This window comes from Trichoplusia ni, chromosome 4 (genome assembly GCF_003590095.1).
Source record: "Trichoplusia ni isolate ovarian cell line Hi5 chromosome 4, tn1, whole genome shotgun sequence".
Taxonomy (NCBI): domain Eukaryota; kingdom Metazoa; phylum Arthropoda; class Insecta; order Lepidoptera; family Noctuidae; genus Trichoplusia; species Trichoplusia ni.
The window spans coordinates 8,602,523-8,622,332 of record NC_039481.1 but is presented as its reverse complement, the minus strand read 5'-3'; the positions used below and the strand labels follow the sequence as shown (position 1 = coordinate 8,622,332).

Here is a 19,810-nt window from a genome sequence, read left to right as displayed (position 1 = left end):
AAACACGTTGGATATTTTCCATGAACTATATTTGACAATCAACATAACAGAGACAAACATAGATTACATAGCTACAAGACATTAAAACCTATTTTGATACATACTAACACCCCCACTTATCAAAATAATCAAAACATTACAAGACATAGTACAACACCCACTCTATAAATAAACTAAAAATGCTTTACATGTCATTAGTACACCATTTAGAAAAACAGTAGAGTTATACTCATTCCCATACTACAAATACATCACTAGGGTTTTTTAACAAGCTCACAGGCATCATTATCTTCAAATGATTGCAACTTCTGAGCCAAAGCACGTCTCCACTGCTCCTTCTCAGGCCTTTTCAGAGCCTGTGAGATTGAAATCTCCTGAGAAACTGGAACAGTACTGGATACACACAAGTTGCTGAAACCATACCGATCAGGCTGCTTTCCTTGCGTCTTCTGTCTTTCATAAGGCTCTGGCTCCTGACTAAGATATACATGTAATGTGTGTTTCTTCACCATCAGTGTATACTGAAGAATCTGAAGAGCTATCACTATGATAATCAAATACTGGAACACAGGATGCCCCCACTGAATCTCTGTTCTCCTTCTCCACGCTGATCTCTGGTGTTTGCACATTACTCTCGTCATCTGGAACCAATATTGCCTCCTGGCTGTTTGCATTATCACCTGTCTCGCTTTCTATCAAAATAACATCTGCTGGTGATAACAGTATCTTTTGAAGGATTACACAATCTCTATCCTTTCACATTCATTCCATATCTTGGCTATTTATATGTGCAAGCCACTTCTGTGCCACAATCTTCCTGTAATTGCAGGAGCTGCCAACATGTAACTTGAAGATTGTAACCTCAACTTGTAAACCCCATCAGTTAAGTCAGCTATCGCAACCAAAGCATCTCTTCCGTCATAAATACATAACAATGCTTTTCTTCAATTATAACCTGGTTACCATTCCTGATAAGCTCGCTAACTGATTACAAGTTTGTAGTCAAAACAGGCACGCATAGCACATTTTTCACAGTTATATGACATTGCAAGTCTGACATGATCTCCACATCTCCTGAACAATCAACCCATTAAAACACGGTGATAGTTTCATGTTTGCAATCCCGTCCTTGTTAACAGTCATATGTGCACTGGCACCGCTATCTGTGTACCAACCCTTCTAACTAAACCTTCCGTTTATAAAAAACATTGAAAACGCATTTATCCGCCATTTTCTTTCATAACGGGCACCACATTTATCATAGTTTTCCATGCCCTTTAGTTTTGGTACACTAGCTATATTCGAGTTCATGGTTTCGCCAGTCAACAAGCGCAAATTATCTATTTTAACAACAAAATAACTGATAAATGCCCAACTGGGCCCATAACCTATTAAAACACGTTGGATATTTTCCATGAACTATATTTGACAATCAACATAACAGAGACAAACATAGATTACATAGCTACAAGACATTAAAACCTATTTTGATACATACTAACAAAATGAAAGCTTCTTGCTACAAAAATTTACTTTAATGCCTTTTTAAAATTCCTTCGTAGGCGAGAAAATTGTATACTCCGAGTGATAGGAACGCACTATTTTTATCAATGAATTATTGCTTGAACACGTCCTGTTTTCAGATATATCATTTTTCTTTTGAAATTGAAATAAATATCGAAATATTCGTTATCTGCAGTGAAAACTGTGGACGACGGTATTTTGATGCTCATATATTTTTCTCCATTATTTTTTCTTTTTAAATTAATACTTATCACGTTTATTTTCATATAGTAAAAAAAATACTAAATTGAACTAGATATATAAGCTTCTGAATAAACAATACAGTGAATTTAGGGAAGGCCTTATATATGAAATTCTCGAAAAGAAACGGCTCGACCAATTTTCATGAATTTTCTTGTGCATACTGGGTAGAGCTGAGAATCGGACAACATCTATTTTTCATCTCCTTAAGTGATTTTTTTTCTAGACTGGCAAAACAAGTTTTTGTGGGTTTGCTAGTTCGTCTATAAGAAGAATAAAATATACTTTGCTTTTTTGTTCCATATTACCTAACCATGATAAACAAAAAAAAATCTGCAATCAGCCTAATGAAATACAAAGTACACAACTGCGGTAATTTATTTTATTGATAGACAATAAACCAGCGAAGTACAAAGGAATTTTATTTCTGGTTCTCGTTAACTAATTTATTGTTATCAATTGCGAAAGCTCATTTTATTGCTTAGTAAGGGTCAGTTGTTACAAAATAACGTGACTCTATGAGCCAATAGATTTAACATGCAATGAAAATTACTATGAGTGTACCTGTAAGACTTTGTATGGGACTGTTCAAAAATTATCAGCTGAAATACTAAGGGTAGCAAGGTAGGTTTTTGTGATCGGTTTTCATTGCCAGTGTTTGACAAGAAGTGGCTGTATATCTGACCTCCACTACCCAGTTTCTTAGGCAACACGGCACCCCTTTGTAAGACTGGTAGACAGACATTTTATCTTCTAACCACCCGTAATGGCTAAAGATGACTAATGCTATGTATAACAGCCGTGACCAACGATTACCGAGCCTTCCAAAACATAGAGGAACTTGTTGTCCGTTGCACCAAGCGTAGCTTATCCTATGATCGATCAATTTGTGTGCAGATTCAACTTAGCCACAAGTACCTCAGTTGCTGTTGATATACTAAAAAACGTAATACATTAAACAACTGGCTTTTTGGTTATATTAGACTTTTTTATCGATATGGAGAATTCTTTACTGTCGTGAAATTTCATCGGTATTAAATGAACCTGAAGATGAAGTTTTAAATCGTTAATTTTTTTGAATCGTTAATCTGTTCTTACACTTAAGAATTATAATCTCAAGGCCTTCTGACGTCTGCCACTTCATTCTTCCGACCTTGCTCCGTCGATAGCTCTTCTCAGTTTAGTAACTAACTAACGAATCTACTCTTATTTACATGAGTAGGGTGGGACGGTAAATATATAACTGGGTTAGAGCTTTTTTTCTGTTTTTATTGTAAAGTACTGCGGTCTTTCCGTCCGTCTGATACCAGGCTGTATCTCATGAACTCTTATAGCTGGATAGTTTCAATTTTAACAGATAATGTGTTCGATAATTTTATCAATATTATTATACATTGATAAATTTAGCACGAATCGTACCTCCTTATTGATACAAGAGTATAATAATGTATATACATTTATCGAACTTAGTATCTATTTTAAGACTTAACTCTGTAAGCGTCATGCAAGTTAATCGGAAACTATTATGCTATTTCCTCCAATCCACGGATATTTCCATTAAAGGTCAATTATGCTTAAATAAATTTCATCGTAATACGCCTTCGTGCCTGGAAACCTGGAAACCCGATCACCGCAGAGGTTTGCATTTTTATTTTTTAATTATTATTTTATAAGCAAATCAATTAATACGTTTCTGCTTCATAGTTATTAGTGTTACTTACCCAAAGAGTAAAACCGGAATCCGATTACTGAGGATCCGCCGTCAATCCGTCTGTCCTTCCGTCCTTTCATCCATCCTTCACTGGTGGGTGACAAACATGTGTGCGTGTCACCCAAATTATTGGTTTATCTATTCATCTTCAGCCTGCATTTATTATAATACCGCACTCTCTGTGTCTCCAAAATCACACTAGGCCAGTTTCACGTCCCCTTTAGGTATAATAATCATATAACGAAATGTAAGAGTATTATTATTAAAAAGGATTAACAGGTGTAAATAAGCTAGGTATCTAATTTTAAGACCTTACTTTTGACGACTGCTAGGTGTTTATTTATCAGTGAGTCATTAAATAGTTATTATTGACCACTTCGATTTTATATCTTCGATAACTGAATCAGACGATCGGATCGCGTGTTACCTTTTGCAAATAATTAAGACCAGTATAAATTGAGCTATCTGAAATAATAGTGAAAAGTTGTCATGTTTTATATAGTTTCGTCAGCGTATTGGATGTGTTTCACGTTTTAATTCTGAATAAACTTTTTAAAATGATTGAAATAAATTAATTTGAAGGAAATTAATTAAAATAATCCAAAAAAAATAAATTTGTTCATAAAGACGTCGGATTTTGAGTATCAAAAATGTGAAGAAAAAATTAACAACGCTGAAAGAGTTTATAACATTCATGACAGAAAAAATAACAAAAATAGCCTGTTATTATAAACCAATCATGCTAAGTGAAAATAAAATATGAGTTGGAGTTCACACTTATCTGGACAATCGGAGGATTCCTAGCAAAAACAAGGTATCTACAATCAATTTATTATTTTTGACATGTATTGTGTTCGTTCGTGAGGCTATTGAAATACATTGATTTTAAAATACTATCGAGTGACAGACATAAGTGGAAAGTTGTAAACATGTACAGTAAAGAATTTAGGAAGTTACTGAGGCCGAACAACTTGCTGCTACCAAAACAGCCGAATCATGACGTAAGCTTACTTTAGATACTTTAATCTAGATAGAATGAAAAAAATGATGTAATTATAACGGTATACAATAATCAAAGCCTGAACAGTTTTTGATACTGTTCATTACGACGGAATTTCCTGGGGAAATCTTCGTTATTTTTCTTCATCCTTCGATCAGCCGAAGATAGATCTCGATGGCGTGCAATTTGGGAGGTCTATGTCCAGCAGTAGACAACAACGGGCTGATGATGACGATGATTGATGACTTAGGCAATAAATGGCTAGCGATGCGTTTTCATGACATAAACTGGAACTAGTTTCTAAGAATCAGTAAAAATATTTTCTTTGGTATTTTTTTTTCTTTTGACAGGATTTTTTATACGTCATTCGCAAGGTTTTCCACTTGTCCAGTCTGTTTGGTGTTTATGGATCTAAAAGCTATATGAATTTGTTATGGTCTGCTGTTGTATTGGGATCACTGCTCATCATCGAGGTCATGGCCATTTGGAAGGTCATTAAGGCTCTGGCAGGTCTAGCTAGAGATATATCAGGGAATCGTAAGTAGAAAATAAAAGTTTCAGCAATTTCTCTCTTAACGTATATCTTTTTATAGTTTAAATTATTACAAATATCTCAAATAAACATATGAAAACTAATAAAAACTAAAAAAACAGTAAGTAATTGAAAACGAAATCACTCCAAGACTTGCATTGTACATTTAAGTGAGTATTTTTCAATATTGGGTGCTTTTTTATTTTAAGTTACCTAATAACTAAGCTAAGTTTTTAGCTTAGCTTAGCCTTTAACTCTTTCTTTTTCTTTCTTTCCAGGAAGTGTAACAGCTCGCCTATCAGGAACTATCTTCTATTCGATATCTATTTTATCTCTAATACTTAGCTCAAAGCTTTGCTACTCTTGGCGAAAGCTGTCACAAGTATGGGCCAAAGTGGAAAGATCAGTGGGTGTCAACATACCAGCAGACAAAACGTTAAAGCGAAGGATGGTGTGTGTAGCCGGTACTATGATGTTCTTCTCCTTACGTAAGTTTTGAAGTTTCTTGGTGATTTTATGTGTATAGGACTTTTAGGGTCTGTGCCTAAACGGTAAAATTGGAATCCTGTTAGTGCTGATCCCCCCTATGTCTCTGTGTCGCAAGGCTGCATCTCACGAATGATGAGGTGTTTCTGTTGCTGCTACAACAGCAATGATTAAAATAAAAAAGATTTTATTTTGTTGGGTGACAAAATAACTTATATTTATTAAAAAACCCTTAAATTTATTTTCGGCCAGCCCATTTGTTTTTCTTAAACCTATACGAAACCCTTGGTAATGCGAGTTGCACTTTATCGGTTTTGTAAAATTGACTCTTGGAAAATATATATTCTTACGCTTGACTACGTATACTACTGAAATTTCAACAATCATGAACGATAAATTATGTTTAAATGTATTGAAAGGGGTCTATTAGTGACTTAGTTTTTTTCTTATGGCAAATAAATGATTCTTATTCTTATTCTTATACTATTTCAGCAATTGTATTAATGTTAAGAGATGATATTTTGGTTCCAAAATCTGACACCATTTGGAAATCAGACCTTACTGAAATAGGTTTTGTTTTTCATTTATTTTGCCATGTCTATATTATTTTTGCAGTGGAACATGTCTTAAGCATAGCCTCATCGATAGGTGTAGACTGTCCAGTACCTTTGATGCTGAAACGATACGTTCTCGTATCTCATGGATTCATATTTATGGGACGTAAGTATCCTTATTTGAAATTAGAAATGCAAAGGCAAAGTTTTTCATAACGCGTTCACGGTTAAAATGATGACGATTGTACACACATAAGGTGTGCAAACATATGGAAGTGGATGTCAATAATTGCCGGTAAAAAGTGACGAAATCACTTCTTTATTAGGTTAAAGTAAACATCGTACCTGATAGCTTTTGTATTATTATATTTGAGACTAAATTTGGAGCTTCGCGATTTAATTTTGGACATCGGATAATTTTTCTGCAATAACAGCAATTGATATGGGCGAGTTACAAAGTTATCAATATTATGTATACAACGGTACCACAGTTGTTATAAATCATAAAGTAGTAGTAATAAATTGTCTATTGAAACGTACATACATCGGCAATTTATTATATGTACTTAATTCAATTTGATATGAGGATTATAAGCTTTGAGCCAAGCTGTTGATTAAAAATACATTTTCATATTTTGTTTATAATCTACCAATTTTCATGAAATTAATAATTTATGAGCTGATAAAATTTTTGCGTTATAATTCGTTCGTTCATTCCTAATTGCGTCTCATTGTTTGGTTCCAAATATAGTAATAACCAATTAACTGAATAGGGTGACTGGTTACGAAAATGTCCAAAAGGAGTACTTCAGGGATTTGCTTTGTCAGTTGTCCGGTCCATAATCATCGAGTAGACCAACAGATCAACCGATCTATGGAGTGATTAGCTTGAGCAAAGGTTTTGACTGCTTTAACGGAATATAATCATAGACGCATAACGTCATTCACTCCCACTATTTAAGTTAAATTCATTTTATCTAACTTTATATTAAAAAAAACGAGATCTATATCTATTTTAAAATGTTCCTGATGGTCATAAAATAAATAACGACCATGGAGCTATTGATTAAAATTTTCTTGCAGTATTTGAGGTAGAAGAAGATGACATAGCTGCAAAACCAAATAATGAGAACTATTCAAACATTTCAGAGGACTATTCAGAATGGTTTGCTTTACCGCTTGTTATAATAAGTACTATAGCCAGTCTGCTATGGAACTTCCAAGACCAACTGATAGTGCTTATCAGTATGGGATTGACATCGAGATATCATAGGCTGAATCAGTGTTTAGCGAAGATATGCTTGCTAGAGAAGAAACAGATGCAGTCTGATAAGGTAAGAGTGCAATGTACTTTAATTATAAAAAGGTTTTACTGATTTGTAACAGGCATAAAGCTGTAAACAAAAACATTGTGAAAGTAGTTTATTAATTAATGAACTGAAACACTGCATACAATGAGCATTCAAACACTTGATTTCTTAAATATAATAGTAAATATTTGCTATATTAACAAATAGCTCATTCATAAATTGCCGAATAACAAAGCATCCTACCATATAAAAAAATGCGGTCTTGTACAGACTAGAACTTTGCAGACTAGTTCTAGAAAATAGTTGATAAAATATAGTATGTCTAGCACTTTCTAGCTTCTACAATGTCAACCTTTTTGCATTGAAAGTAGCTAACAACCAGTTTTTTTACATTTGGTTTCTTTCCAGAGAGTTGAGGCCGTAAAAGTATATACGTGGCGGAAACTGAGGGAAGCTTATGTAAAGCAAGCGTCATTAGTTCGCAGTATGGACTCGGCACTAGGAGGCATTATAATCTTTTCCTGCTCCTGCAACTTCTACTTCATTTGTTTACAACTCTTCTTGGTTATCACGTGAGTTGCCTTCTTGCTAGATCCTTGCACCCAACTATACAGAGAATATAAGCAGTGTAGATAGATGTACATGTGGTATGAACTGCTCGGGACTTACGTGAAGCAAGCCATTTTAGTCAAGTGGTAATGTCGAAAACTGTGCTTCCTTCTTAATTTCAGGTGAAAATCGTAGTTCCAACGCAAGACTTTCATTTGATAATGCTTGGTCCAAACATGGAAGACTTTTTGTCTTATAACATGGGAAATCAATAATAATATAATCATTCGAATCTTTAAATTCAATATTTTCCAACCAAATTTTCTTTTTATGTTCTGCCGCATCCATCAGGACATGACATTTACCTTCTTTTTTTTCTTATTTGGTTCAAAATTTGCGTGAGCACATCGAACCTTTTTAACCCCCAGCCAAGGCCCATCCAGTAACATCCTGACGGGTATCTACTACGTCGTCTCGCTGCTCTGGCTGTGCGTCAGAGTGGGAAGTGTGGTGCTCGCCGCCTCAGATGTCAACGTACACTCACGTATCGCTCTCAAGTATCTGTATAGTTATGAAACGCATGGATATAATGTTGAGGTAAATATTCAAATGTTTGAGCAATTTGATCTTTTCTAGAAGTGATTTGTGCTTTTGTTAAGCAGAAGGTTAGTTTAGTAAACTTGTCATGCCACGAAACTTGGTTGTGATTGTCAATAAAGCCTTTTTTAAATATTGTTCAGAGTTAATAAAAATTTTGCATCTTACTGGCACAAAAAAAAACAATTCTATTTAAAATCTTTAACCTAGTCAAATGTTAATACTTACATTAACATTGTCATACATAAACATAATTATATTTTTATACAAATATGTAGCAACTTCACTAATTACCAGAAATATTCCTTCCCGAATGAAGTAAAGGTCAAGACCAATCAAACAGCCCGACACCTAAACACCTAAACAAGCAAGAAATAAAACTTACCCAAAAAAACCTCGCTTAATGTTGCAAACGTGCAAAACTTCGAGATCGTTAGCTGCACCATCTATTTACTTCACGTAACCGCAATTAGAACTTCGTTTTGCAGGTGGACCGGCTCCAAGACCAACTAACTAAAGATTACATCGCCCTCAGCGGAATGGGTTTCTTCTATCTAAATAAAACTATTCTGTTACAGGTTGTACTCATTTTCTTATATTACTCGTTAAGTAAATTTCGACTTTGTAATTACGACGTTAAGGCTCTTTTTAGAGTGGTGATTGAAACGTTTTTGTATGGTATTTTGTTTTATGTGAATATCAACTGTAGTAAATTGAGATAAGGTTGATAATTTATTTGGGATGTTTGGTTATAGTACATTAAGATGGACCCTAAGTCTAGGCTTGATAAATATGTGAATTTTCTTAGTTGAGGATATTATATGAGAAAACAGGTTTGTTTTGATATTGTTTGGTGAGGAGAGAAAGGTTTTTTGTTTGAGTAGCCAATAATCCAATACAAAAGATATTTTCATAAATCTTCAGGGATTTTGATACTGAAAGATTGGTCTAGAAGATTTACCGCCACGTCTGACAATAATGTTATTAAGGCTGTGGAAGCGTGACAGCGCAATACATGACGTAGAGCGACATCTCTCTTCTACATCCTCAATAATACGAGGTTTTAGGCCCTCTGATCTACTAAAAATCATTCTTAAATACTTTGATTCGTTCCACTACTTGTTAATGTCCACTACAAAAAAAAACATAGTCATCTTCAGAACAATTTTTAATCGATTCCAAGTGGGATGGACAGCAAGAGATTTTATTTTTTGCATCAATGAAAGTCAATTTAGGAGTATATCAACACTAGCAGTTATCACTATCCATTCCTCCACATACATTAATACTGTAAATATGAGAAAAAACTCACTTAAGATCTTGATAGAGTCGTCTGCCGGAACCTTTTAAGTAATACTCCATAATTAATAATATATGTACAAAACCGCGTCGCAACGACTCTTCCACAACTGCATTAATATTACTTCTTGACGTCTTGGTAGGCTCCAAGGACGGAATCTAATCCTGCTCTATAATTGCAGATGGCCGGCGCTATAATAACTTACGAGCTCGTCTTGATTCAGTTTGACGACCAGGGAAATGATGGTCTTCAGGTCAACATTACTAAATAAGAGTTGGTCTTTTTGCCCATTCGCAATGGAAATACCAGGATTCAGTGTATGCTAAGTATTTTTTTTATAGCTATGCAAATTAAATTTAATGTGATATTGGTTTTCAAAATATATACAGTCAAATAAAACAAATGACTTTTAATTGTTATAATATATATTTCAAATCGGTTTAATATTCTTAATTCTCCTTGACTAAGAACGGAACAAGACATTGTTTGTAAAGAGTCAGGACTAAGCATGGAGGCGCGTTAATTTCCGCATAGAACCGGTATAATTTTGACCTCATTGGTCCTTTTTGAACTATCCTGTAACTACGGTTTTCCTTCCATTCGGAGTAGAAACGGGTTGTGTCAGTTTGTAACTGACTACTCTACACTGACACTCAATATTTTTGAACGTATGTTTTTTTGTATTAACTCTTAACACATCTGTTGTCTCTGTTACATGTTGTGCGACAGACAGTCATTTTAATGTCACTCACACTGTGTTCACGAGACTAAGTTATTCAAGGCAGTGAATTTGCCAATGATTTCTAATTATTATAATTAACTCTCAACAAAGCCTTTGCATGTTGGAGATTTCCGTAAATGAAAAGAAATAACTTTTTGCAGACTCATACCTATCTATTTACCCACGCGATTCCGATAAATATATAAGGATTGCGTGACTAGTTTATCGCAACTTTATCGCATCGCGAGTCGACGCGTACTGCAATTAATACGTGTATAATTAAATAAAGAATAACAATTTTAGAGAATCAAAAATAAAATTCAAAGAATAAACTGTCCGTAGTTTAACAAAAAAACTGTCTAAATCAAGTACAGTTCGATATTTGATGTATATCTATCAAATTAAATGAAATTACTGCGTCGAAACATGTCGCTTCGTGTCTGATTGCAGGTTTACTTTGTCATTCCGATAAACCCATATCATTTGTAAGTACATAAAAGGTAATACCACCTCTATAATAAGTAAACAAATAACACGAAAAATACATTAAACAAAATTGTTTTAGATAGCGATTACTAAAATGATCTCTATTTTCTGGAATGTAGAGTTTGGAATAGTTTGAATGGGGTAAAAGTTTTTATAATCGCTCCACACATGCGATGGGATGTAAAATATTTTTCGTAGTAAATACAGGCTGTTAGTACCATTCATTTATTAATGTCAACAGCGAAATATGAATAAATAAAGTTTAGTATTTCAATATTGGTTAGGGGAACGTACATTAATACAGTCTTATTTGACTCTCTTTTTTACGAGGCTACTATAATTGAAATTGAAGGTATTTGTTATGGCCTATTGTTGTTAATTCAGTTTTAAATACTGGCAGAGTAGTGGAAGCAACGGTAAGTCAAGTTTTTAATTTATTTTCCGTGTCCCAAAAATCAAACACGTGATTTTTTAGATTAGAATGTAATAGAATACTGTCTTAACAAACTTTAAGTGTTAAAATGTCTTTCAGGGTTCATTTTAAAACGGAATGCAAACTATTCTATGTTGCCTTATAATATGCAACTAAATTCGCTTCAGACGAATTATGAGAAAAAACCTGATGTGAGTAAATTTTGTATTTTTTAAACGATTTGAATTTGCCTAAAATTGCCAAAACTTAGTTTCCAATTATACTACACAACTGAATACTGCATTGCACATGGACCAATCGCCTATGTAAAATCCAAAACACATAATTTTCCTTCTGAAACTCATTTTACCCACGAATTTCATATTCCAGTCCTATTTGCTCTTCCTAGCTACAAAATATTGTATCCACATCTGGTTCCAGATTATCTATCAGGACCAAGACTATAGTAACAGTAAACCGCACTATCTTAAATCGGTCTATAACTCCATTATTATCATTAAGTAAGACATCCATTCAACCATCGATCGTAACTCTCACATTTTCATAATTAGTAAATAAATTATACGTTTAGGTACTTTATCGAGATTTCTTTTCAGCATTTCCTGCCGACGTTAAACAGTATCTTCTCCAAGGCTCGAATCTTCGGTGTATCTGCTTACGGTGTCAACGTGTCATTCTTGTGGAGTGTAATCCTGCTACTTTCACTAATAATAGTCGAGAGCCGAGCGATTTTCAGAATACTGAGGGTGCTGACCAAATATGCAATAACTAATTTAACTGATGATGGGCGTGAGTACTTTTATAATTGATTATTTGATAACGGTATACGAATACGTCTATAGGGTTAGCTCGACTAATTTTGGACCCAACCAAAGTCCATTAGCATGACCTGACACTAGAATCCGCCTTACGAAAGTAATTATAATAATGTAGCGAGTATTTCTATCTTGTATATTACGATCAGTGGTCGTAGTTGGAGGTTCGAACGTAGTTTATAATTGTTCTTAAAAAAATATCCAATTGAAGAAAGTTAAAACTGCTTAGGACCCTGTTTAGACCCTGCATTTTGCACTCGTTAGTACCTGGTATTAAATTTATTTAATAAATTTAATGTTAAATTAAATTAAAAATCCAATTTTCAGGTCCAAGTTAAGTCGTGCTTGTTCTTGTTTTTATTTTATTATTCCTATTAGAATATGCTATTGTGGCAGCATATAACTATTTCAGTTGGTTAATTCCGTTTTTAGTGCGGTGTGGCATAAAAAATCCTACTTATTTACCTACCTATAAACCTTGCTATTTAGGCCCATGTTTATTATTTGAATAATAATAAATGGGTTTACCGCTACCCAAAATATAATTTCCTTTCATATAACTCAACCCATACCTACACATTGAAATATCAAACTTACTCTCCTTCCTTCACAGAAGGGCTAACCGCTCACCTAGCAGGTTCCATCTTCTATGGCAACGCACTCCTATCACTGTTCTTCTCCATCCGATTCATGCAATCATGGCGGAAACTATCCATACTTTGGCTAAGAATGGAAACCACTGACGGACTTAATTTCTCACCAGACAAGTGTATTCGATTGAAAGCCATATTTGTGGCTACTTCAATCCTGGTTTTGGCTTCTGGTAAGTATTTTTAAGGTTATCTGATACTGAATGAAATATAATTGTGAATGAAGTATGAACATTATTGATTTGGTATACAATATTTAATTCAAAAATGGTAGAGTTAACTGGTTGAGTTTGAAACTGAATTATGACAGTCCAAAATAAATGTTAATATTAAATTGAAAAAAAATAATATGACAAAATGAAAATCCATTGTTTATTGTATAAGACATGATATCCAGTCTAGATTTTAATAACCGTTTCTCGAATTAATCCGGTTTCATAACCATTTACGTAAAATGTAAGTAGCGATCATTGCGTTTGACATGTACTGTCTAAATCAGACTCTCCTGTAAAGTGAATCCGTTCTTCAGATTATTATTTTTATATAATAACTGAGCGTAACTATTAGTTAAAACCAGGGGGTGCGGCAGTGCCCCCGTCTATCTTTTCTCGAAGCTGGCAGCATTCATTCATCAAATCATTTTCTATTTTAATTTTTCTGTTACAAAAAAATACGTTTCTAATGTTTATCCGTCGAACTAAAATTATTTTTACTTTTTATAACAGCTATCATTTCTAGGCTATGTCATTAATATTATTAACATTAGCATTTGTTTCAGTGGAACATATGATGAGCATGATGTCAAAACTGGACTTCAGCTATCCTCCTGCAGAAATGCTTCGAATCTTAATTTTGGATTCGCACGGATTCTTAATAGGACCATGTGAGATACAATTTATTATTTATCGTAAAGCATATAATTCTCGAAATATTATTTTTCTTCTTTTGACTTAAAGCACCATTTGTAGATGTGGAAGTAAGACGCCACAACATGATATATAGAACGCCATCATGTCTCTCTTTTACAATATCAACAAATCCAGTTTTGTTAACACTTATCAATGTTATGTTGCACCATTCATTAATAACTATTAAAAAAGTTAATATTTCTATTAGACCAAGAACAAGCGTTTGAGAAATGTTATCTCCAGTCAGCTCAAAAATCATTTTACATATAGACAATGATGAAGCAATGTTTATCCTACTTGCAGAATAAACAATTTCATTTCGCGTTTTTACTAAAATCCGCACCAAAAACACACTGATAAGCTTTATGTCATTGTACACTCGTTATTTTAAGATTTTTTTTTTATAATTTTCATTTGAAACTATGCATGTTAGGTTTAATTAAATAACATAATTACAGATGACTACAACCTCGGTATAGGCATAGCTATATTCGTCCTAAGTAAATTCGCGACGGCGCTGTGGAACTTTCAAGATCTAATCATTATTCTTATCAGTATGGGCCTAACTTCGCGGTACCGACGACTTAATTTGTATGTTACCAATGCGATCGCGTTCGAGAAGTATCATGAAGGGCAGAAGAGGGTACGTTTCGTTTTTTTCATGTACGCCTTTGTTTTTGTATGTTTTATACAATTTAGTTAAAGAAATGTTGGGTCTGTTGTTAGGTTTTTTCGTAAAGACGATTTAATAGGAACCAATTTGTGATTCAAATTATTAAAGTATTTTTTTTTAATAGAAATAAAGTTCTTCAAATATTTCGTGCGATTGCTTTTATTTATCAGTTAGTTCAACCAACCATATTTCAGTAACCAGTTGCCACTAGGTATTTGACTAAATAAATCTGACAGAATAAATAGATTTCTTAGTCAAATACCTTCTTAAGTGCAGGCATTTTAACCCACCTTAAAATGGAGTATTTGTATATTACTTATTATTAGAATCCTTATATCCTTAACAATCTCCCAAAATCAAAAACAAAATATCGCCATGCTTCATAATTCCTTTTTTCAAATTACATTTCCACAGTTTGGAACGGACCTGTACCTACACATCCAGTTATGGCGTCGTCTCCGAGAGGCGTACGTGCGTCAGGCCGCGCTCGTCCGCTTGGTGGACAAGAAACTTGGAGGCCTCATACTCCTGTCCAACATCAACAATTTATTCTTTATCTGTCTGCAGCTGTTCAATGGGACGCAGTAAGGATTATATTAAAAAAAATAATGTTTATATACGTCACCGTTTTTTCTGTCTTGACTTTTTAGCCAGTAATGTAAGGCCTACTATACGCTTAAACCGCATGTCATACACACGCTGTTGACAGCAGCAACGTCGTTTTTTGCGTAGGCAGCAAACCTTAGTTATGATCATCTCCAAATAATGTAAACAGATTTTTTTTTACTAAAAGAAATTATTAGTTCCTAAAAGATATTCACTCAAGGCTGAAACGAGAGGTCGAAGGCATTAGTATTAATAACTTAACTATCCCACCAATAGATACAATTATAAAACTTTGGCAATGTTAATTTATGACACACAGGCACTGGAACATGGTTGAGCTTATACTTATTCAAGCTACAAGAATAAATTTAAGCAAACATTTAATTTAAGCTAAGAATAGTCCAACTCAGCTGAGAAGTCACAAGCTTCATCCAAAGATTTATCGATAAGCAAATTGGGCGCAAAATCCAAAATTAAGCTACGAGTATCATACTCATATTACCTTCTCTGACAAAAAAGCGGTTAAAGAGACATGATGTAGCAATATCAGAATCTCTTTTATGAAAGCTTTCCACGTTTAACACTCAGCGAAGCAAGACGACAATGAGGTTTAATGAAGTGAAAAATACATTAATGGGTATAATTTCTCCGGAAAATCGGTTTGCCTTTGTCTGGAGTCGTGTTTGTCATACTCTTCGGTAGTTTTTTTATTTATTTGAGTATTTAATTGCCAATGTTGTAGTATGAGGTAGAAATATTTTTGAACTTAATTTTTTACTTATTTTAAAACGTTGCTAGTTCCAAACGTTAAACAGGACATTCAATTCAATTGTCTTTTTGGTATTGGTTCTCATAATACACAGTAAAATAAACTTCCACAAAACATTTAAATTCATACCTAGCAATTCCTGCATTTATCTTGAGTGGAAATCGAACCCGAGACCTACGATGTCACGACCAACCACTAGACTGACAGGCCAGTACTGAGCTTAATGTGCACGTATATAGTGATAAAAGAAAAGAGCATCGATACGCAATCTTTATTTACATTATCTTAAAACCTTAACACACTACATACTTTTTCACAAAGAACTTTTTATTCAAATTTATGTCTCAACAACATATAAAAATACTATGATAAATCGGATTCATCCGTATTATGTTAGATTAACTTCTTATTTTCCCATAATGGAACAAAGAAACGGTGAAAATCCGCTTATAAAGCTTATCCCACAATATGAGATATCGTGAAGGCTTCTGAATATTAGTTTTACATACCGCTAGCGTAGCCTTTGATTTTATTCACATGGCTTCGAATTCTGCGAAGGTATTTTTTTTTGTAGAGGAAAATAATTAGGTACTATAAAAGTTGAAGTAGTAGCAGCCTTTTCCGTCTTCTAACAGACCTCTTTTAAGAGCCTGTAATGCGTAAGTTTATTGCTTGTATCAACACCGGTAATGTTTGTTCCAGCTAAAATTGACATCCTCGCAAAAACTAAACAAAAAATACTGATTAAGTACTTTGTATGTCCGAAGAATTAATGTTGTTGAATTTAATATTGAGTCCCAACCCATCTTATTTTTTTTTTGTTCGTTTTTCAGTAGAGACAAGAGCAGTGCCCTAAATCGCGGCTACTACTTGTTCTCAGTCGGGTTTCTGATCCTGAGAGCGTGCGGCGTGGTGCTGGCTGCTTCAGACGTCCACCGACACTCGCAAAAAGCTGTCACCTGCCTCAACAACTGTCCCAGCCATAGCTATAATATTGAGGTAAAGGAGTATTGAGACGGTGAAGGAAAACATCGTAAGGCAATTTCAGAAATAGCGAACTCGCATTGAGTCTGCGTGGTGATCAAGGCTCAAATCTGACCTAAGCAGGAAATACTATGTCTTGCAGTGGGTGTGTGGCAGGTGGTGGCATATAAGCTGGAATTACATATCGAAACAAACATGAAGCTTCGTAGAAAATACGTAATTAATTGTTTTGGAATAAATATTGTAATTATTCTGTATTGGTAGAAAAATGACAAATTTTAGTACTAAATATGTAAACGCGTGGTTATTTCTTTGCATTTCGTCATAAACCAATGTCAAAGATAACTATTCTATGGGGACAGCAGACCAAAACAAGTTCTCAGTAAGCACAGAAGACGGAAATTCTTAAAATTTCTGTTTTATGAAGAGATTGGCGATTTTTACTTGAAAGAGGACATAATAAGGTCTTATAAACAATAGCTAAATGTCAATTCTGTTTCTCTTACAGGTAAAAAGGCTGCACTACCAGTTGACGCATGACTTCGTTGCCTTGTCTGGCAATGGGTTCTTTGCACTAAGAAGACAAGTGCTTTTAGAAGTAAGTTTAATATCAAATAAAACCACAATAAGTACATGTTTGTATGTGTATCAGCCAATTTCATAATAAGCTCTGTGTATCTAGTGATGAAATGTGACAGAGAAAGAACTATAGTAAAATCAATTATTGAACGTTTTATTTTCAGGTGGCCGCTACGATTTTGAAATACGAATTAGTCCTGATACAATACGACAAATAATAAAAAAGGACAAGAATCGAGTTGCCGCTACTATGTGACATGGTTTGAGAATAGCTTCTCATTCTCCTTGACAACCTGGGCATCCAATACACGTTTTTAAGTCTAACCTATAGTTCCTGAAGTCGCGTGTTCAACCAAACTATCTTTTTAGATTTACAACAGATATAATATTATAGTATGTAGGTAACGATTATGCAGTAAAGCAATAAAGCATTTTTAGTATAATCCTCTTATTACTACAATTTCGCCCTTAAGAATATAAAATTCAATGTATATCGAAAACCATTATGTTTTTCTTGAGGACTTAAATAGAGAATTCAAAGATTTATACTTCAAATACAAGCAAAATATTCTTTTCCATTTGTTATTCTTCCGTCTGAATTTTTGAAACATCGAAAAAATCGGCTCTCTTTTGCGACAGAAATTCACAAACAAAAAGAGAGGTGTAATAAAACTCCATGCCGAGCCAATTTCACTCGCGTCGTATACGAATGCATAAAATACAAGTATTGTGTCCAAAAAAACATCCAGCAACCCATTCATAAAACTATCGAATTCCTAAGTGCAAGTTCCAGGAAGGTGCAAAGGAAAATAGACCTTATTGACAAGAAGAGGTATGGATGAATAGAATTAATGCGTTAAAAAACAAAGAGGAAAGTATAAGATGGAACTTAGTTCTTTGTTTATATGTGTTTTCACGATGACTTTGGCTGTGTATTCAGCCGAAATGTAAATATAAAGTAATACAGCGAAATGACATCCTGTATAACGGGTTGAATAGAACTCATCTAGGAACCATCGTTCTTCATACGACTGATATTTTCATCTTCGTCTTGGTATCAAAATACATCGTTTGCATGGACTCTACATACTGTTCAGATATTCGAGTGTTTCTTCTGATTTTTATTACTCAATAATACTAAGAAAACACAGGTAACCCAATCATTTACAATCTGGAAGAAAACTTCTTGCTTAAAACCTACCACTGTAATTTAAAATAAGATAGTTGCTTGCGTGGAAGCGAGACGGCGGCGGCGCTCTACCACGTGCAATTATCTGTCTCTTTCTACACGTGCAACTTTAACTTTTAGAGCTGCTAGTAGGCCCTTGAACATGTAATACCGAAGCTATAACACCTTAACAGTGTTCCGTCCATTAACATCGTGTGCACGTACGGCCTGGTTGAAAATATCGCCACTTTCAATATTATTTCACATGATATGTAAGCCGATCGGGATTTCTTCGGGCGTTTGGACCCGAGGCACGTTTAGACGCACTCATTGAGGAGATGTTTCGATGTTGCTATTGTTACGGTTTTTATGTAATTTTTGTCTTTAATGGTAGTGTCTGCAGACTAATAAAACGATATACCTACTTAGATATTTTTAACCTTAATTTAATAGAGATACCAATAAAAATACTTACGCACTTAAATACTATAATGAAAAGTAAAATAAACTAGTCTAAGCGCGGGTATAAACTGGTTTTGATACTTATTTCAATACATTTTTGCTGTAGGTTTTAAAACAGGGGGTTACTTCTTTATCCCAAACATAATAATATTACCTTTTAAACATTCCTAGCCCCGCAGGGGACTCCAATTTTTCCAAGCGCCTGATGACACACAGGAATCGAATATAGTAAGTATACTATAGGCCCTAACTTTAAAAAATCAATAAAAAAATGCTAGCTTTGTGAATTTTACTGATGACAATCCAAAACCACATAAGAGTACTCATATAGTCAGATAGATACAAACACACATACACACTCACACACACACAACAGAGAAAGTCAGAAATAAGTCTGTATCTAGTTGTAGTCTGATTAATGTTCGTGTGTCGCGCGGAACATTTGTCATTCGAGACTGATGTAGTTATCACTGCAAGTGACGGTTCTATCTCAATGTAACAACGTATTGCTTTCGAACGAACGGTGTTCACAAAAAAGGGATGTTCGCATTTTTTTTAAAGACTTCCGCACTAAGGTTTTGATTCCTTGTGCCGCATTGATTTCACGGGCATTCAAGTCACATGCACAAAGAACTCAGGACATGATTCGTTCGATTGATCGAGGGATCGAATCTTCGATACGTCACGCGCATTTTGATTAGCGTAGTGACCTAAGCTTCTCGGTTGTCTGTACAGTCAAATAATAATATATGG

The 19,810-nt window shown here is 34.3% G+C and overlaps 2 protein-coding genes across 2 annotated transcripts; both read left to right on the top strand.

Moving 5' to 3' along the window:
- Positions 1 to 4,285: 4,285 nt before the first annotated feature.
- Positions 4,286 to 10,149, top strand: LOC113493581 (gustatory receptor for sugar taste 64a-like). The gene is made up of 9 exons (XM_026871621.1): positions 4,286 to 4,476; positions 4,826 to 5,012; positions 5,286 to 5,495; positions 6,109 to 6,213; positions 7,197 to 7,381; positions 7,766 to 7,929; positions 8,335 to 8,503; positions 8,992 to 9,081; positions 9,985 to 10,149. Exons 1-9 carry the CDS (start codon positions 4,405 to 4,407, stop codon positions 10,072 to 10,074), a joined length of 1,272 nt encoding a protein of 423 aa, XP_026727422.1. The 5' UTR covers positions 4,286 to 4,404; the 3' UTR covers positions 10,075 to 10,149.
- A 1,848-nt stretch (positions 10,150 to 11,997) lies between these two features.
- On the top strand, positions 11,998 to 17,788 carry LOC113493041 (gustatory receptor for sugar taste 64a-like; the record flags this gene model as incomplete). The annotated part of the gene is made up of 8 exons (XM_026870822.1): positions 11,998 to 12,232; positions 12,872 to 13,081; positions 13,687 to 13,791; positions 14,275 to 14,459; positions 14,904 to 15,073; positions 16,698 to 16,863; positions 17,357 to 17,446; positions 17,592 to 17,788. Coding segments are annotated over 8 exons (1,215 nt in total), but the record flags the coding sequence as incomplete, so codon positions are not given.
- Between the last annotated feature and the right edge of the window lie 2,022 nt (positions 17,789 to 19,810).

Excerpts from the sequence above, each read along its gene's own strand:
- LOC113493581 (XM_026871621.1), top strand. The coding sequence starts at position 4,405 with ATGTACAGTAAAGAATTTAGGAAGTTACTGAGGCCGAACAACTTGCTG. Across the intron at positions 4,477-4,825 it reads CAAAACAGCCGAATCATGAC|GATTTTTTATACGTCATTCG; the intron begins GTAAGCTTACTT and ends TTCTTTTGACAG. Across the intron at positions 7,382-7,765 it reads AACAGATGCAGTCTGATAAG|AGAGTTGAGGCCGTAAAAGT; the intron begins GTAAGAGTGCAA and ends GTTTCTTTCCAG.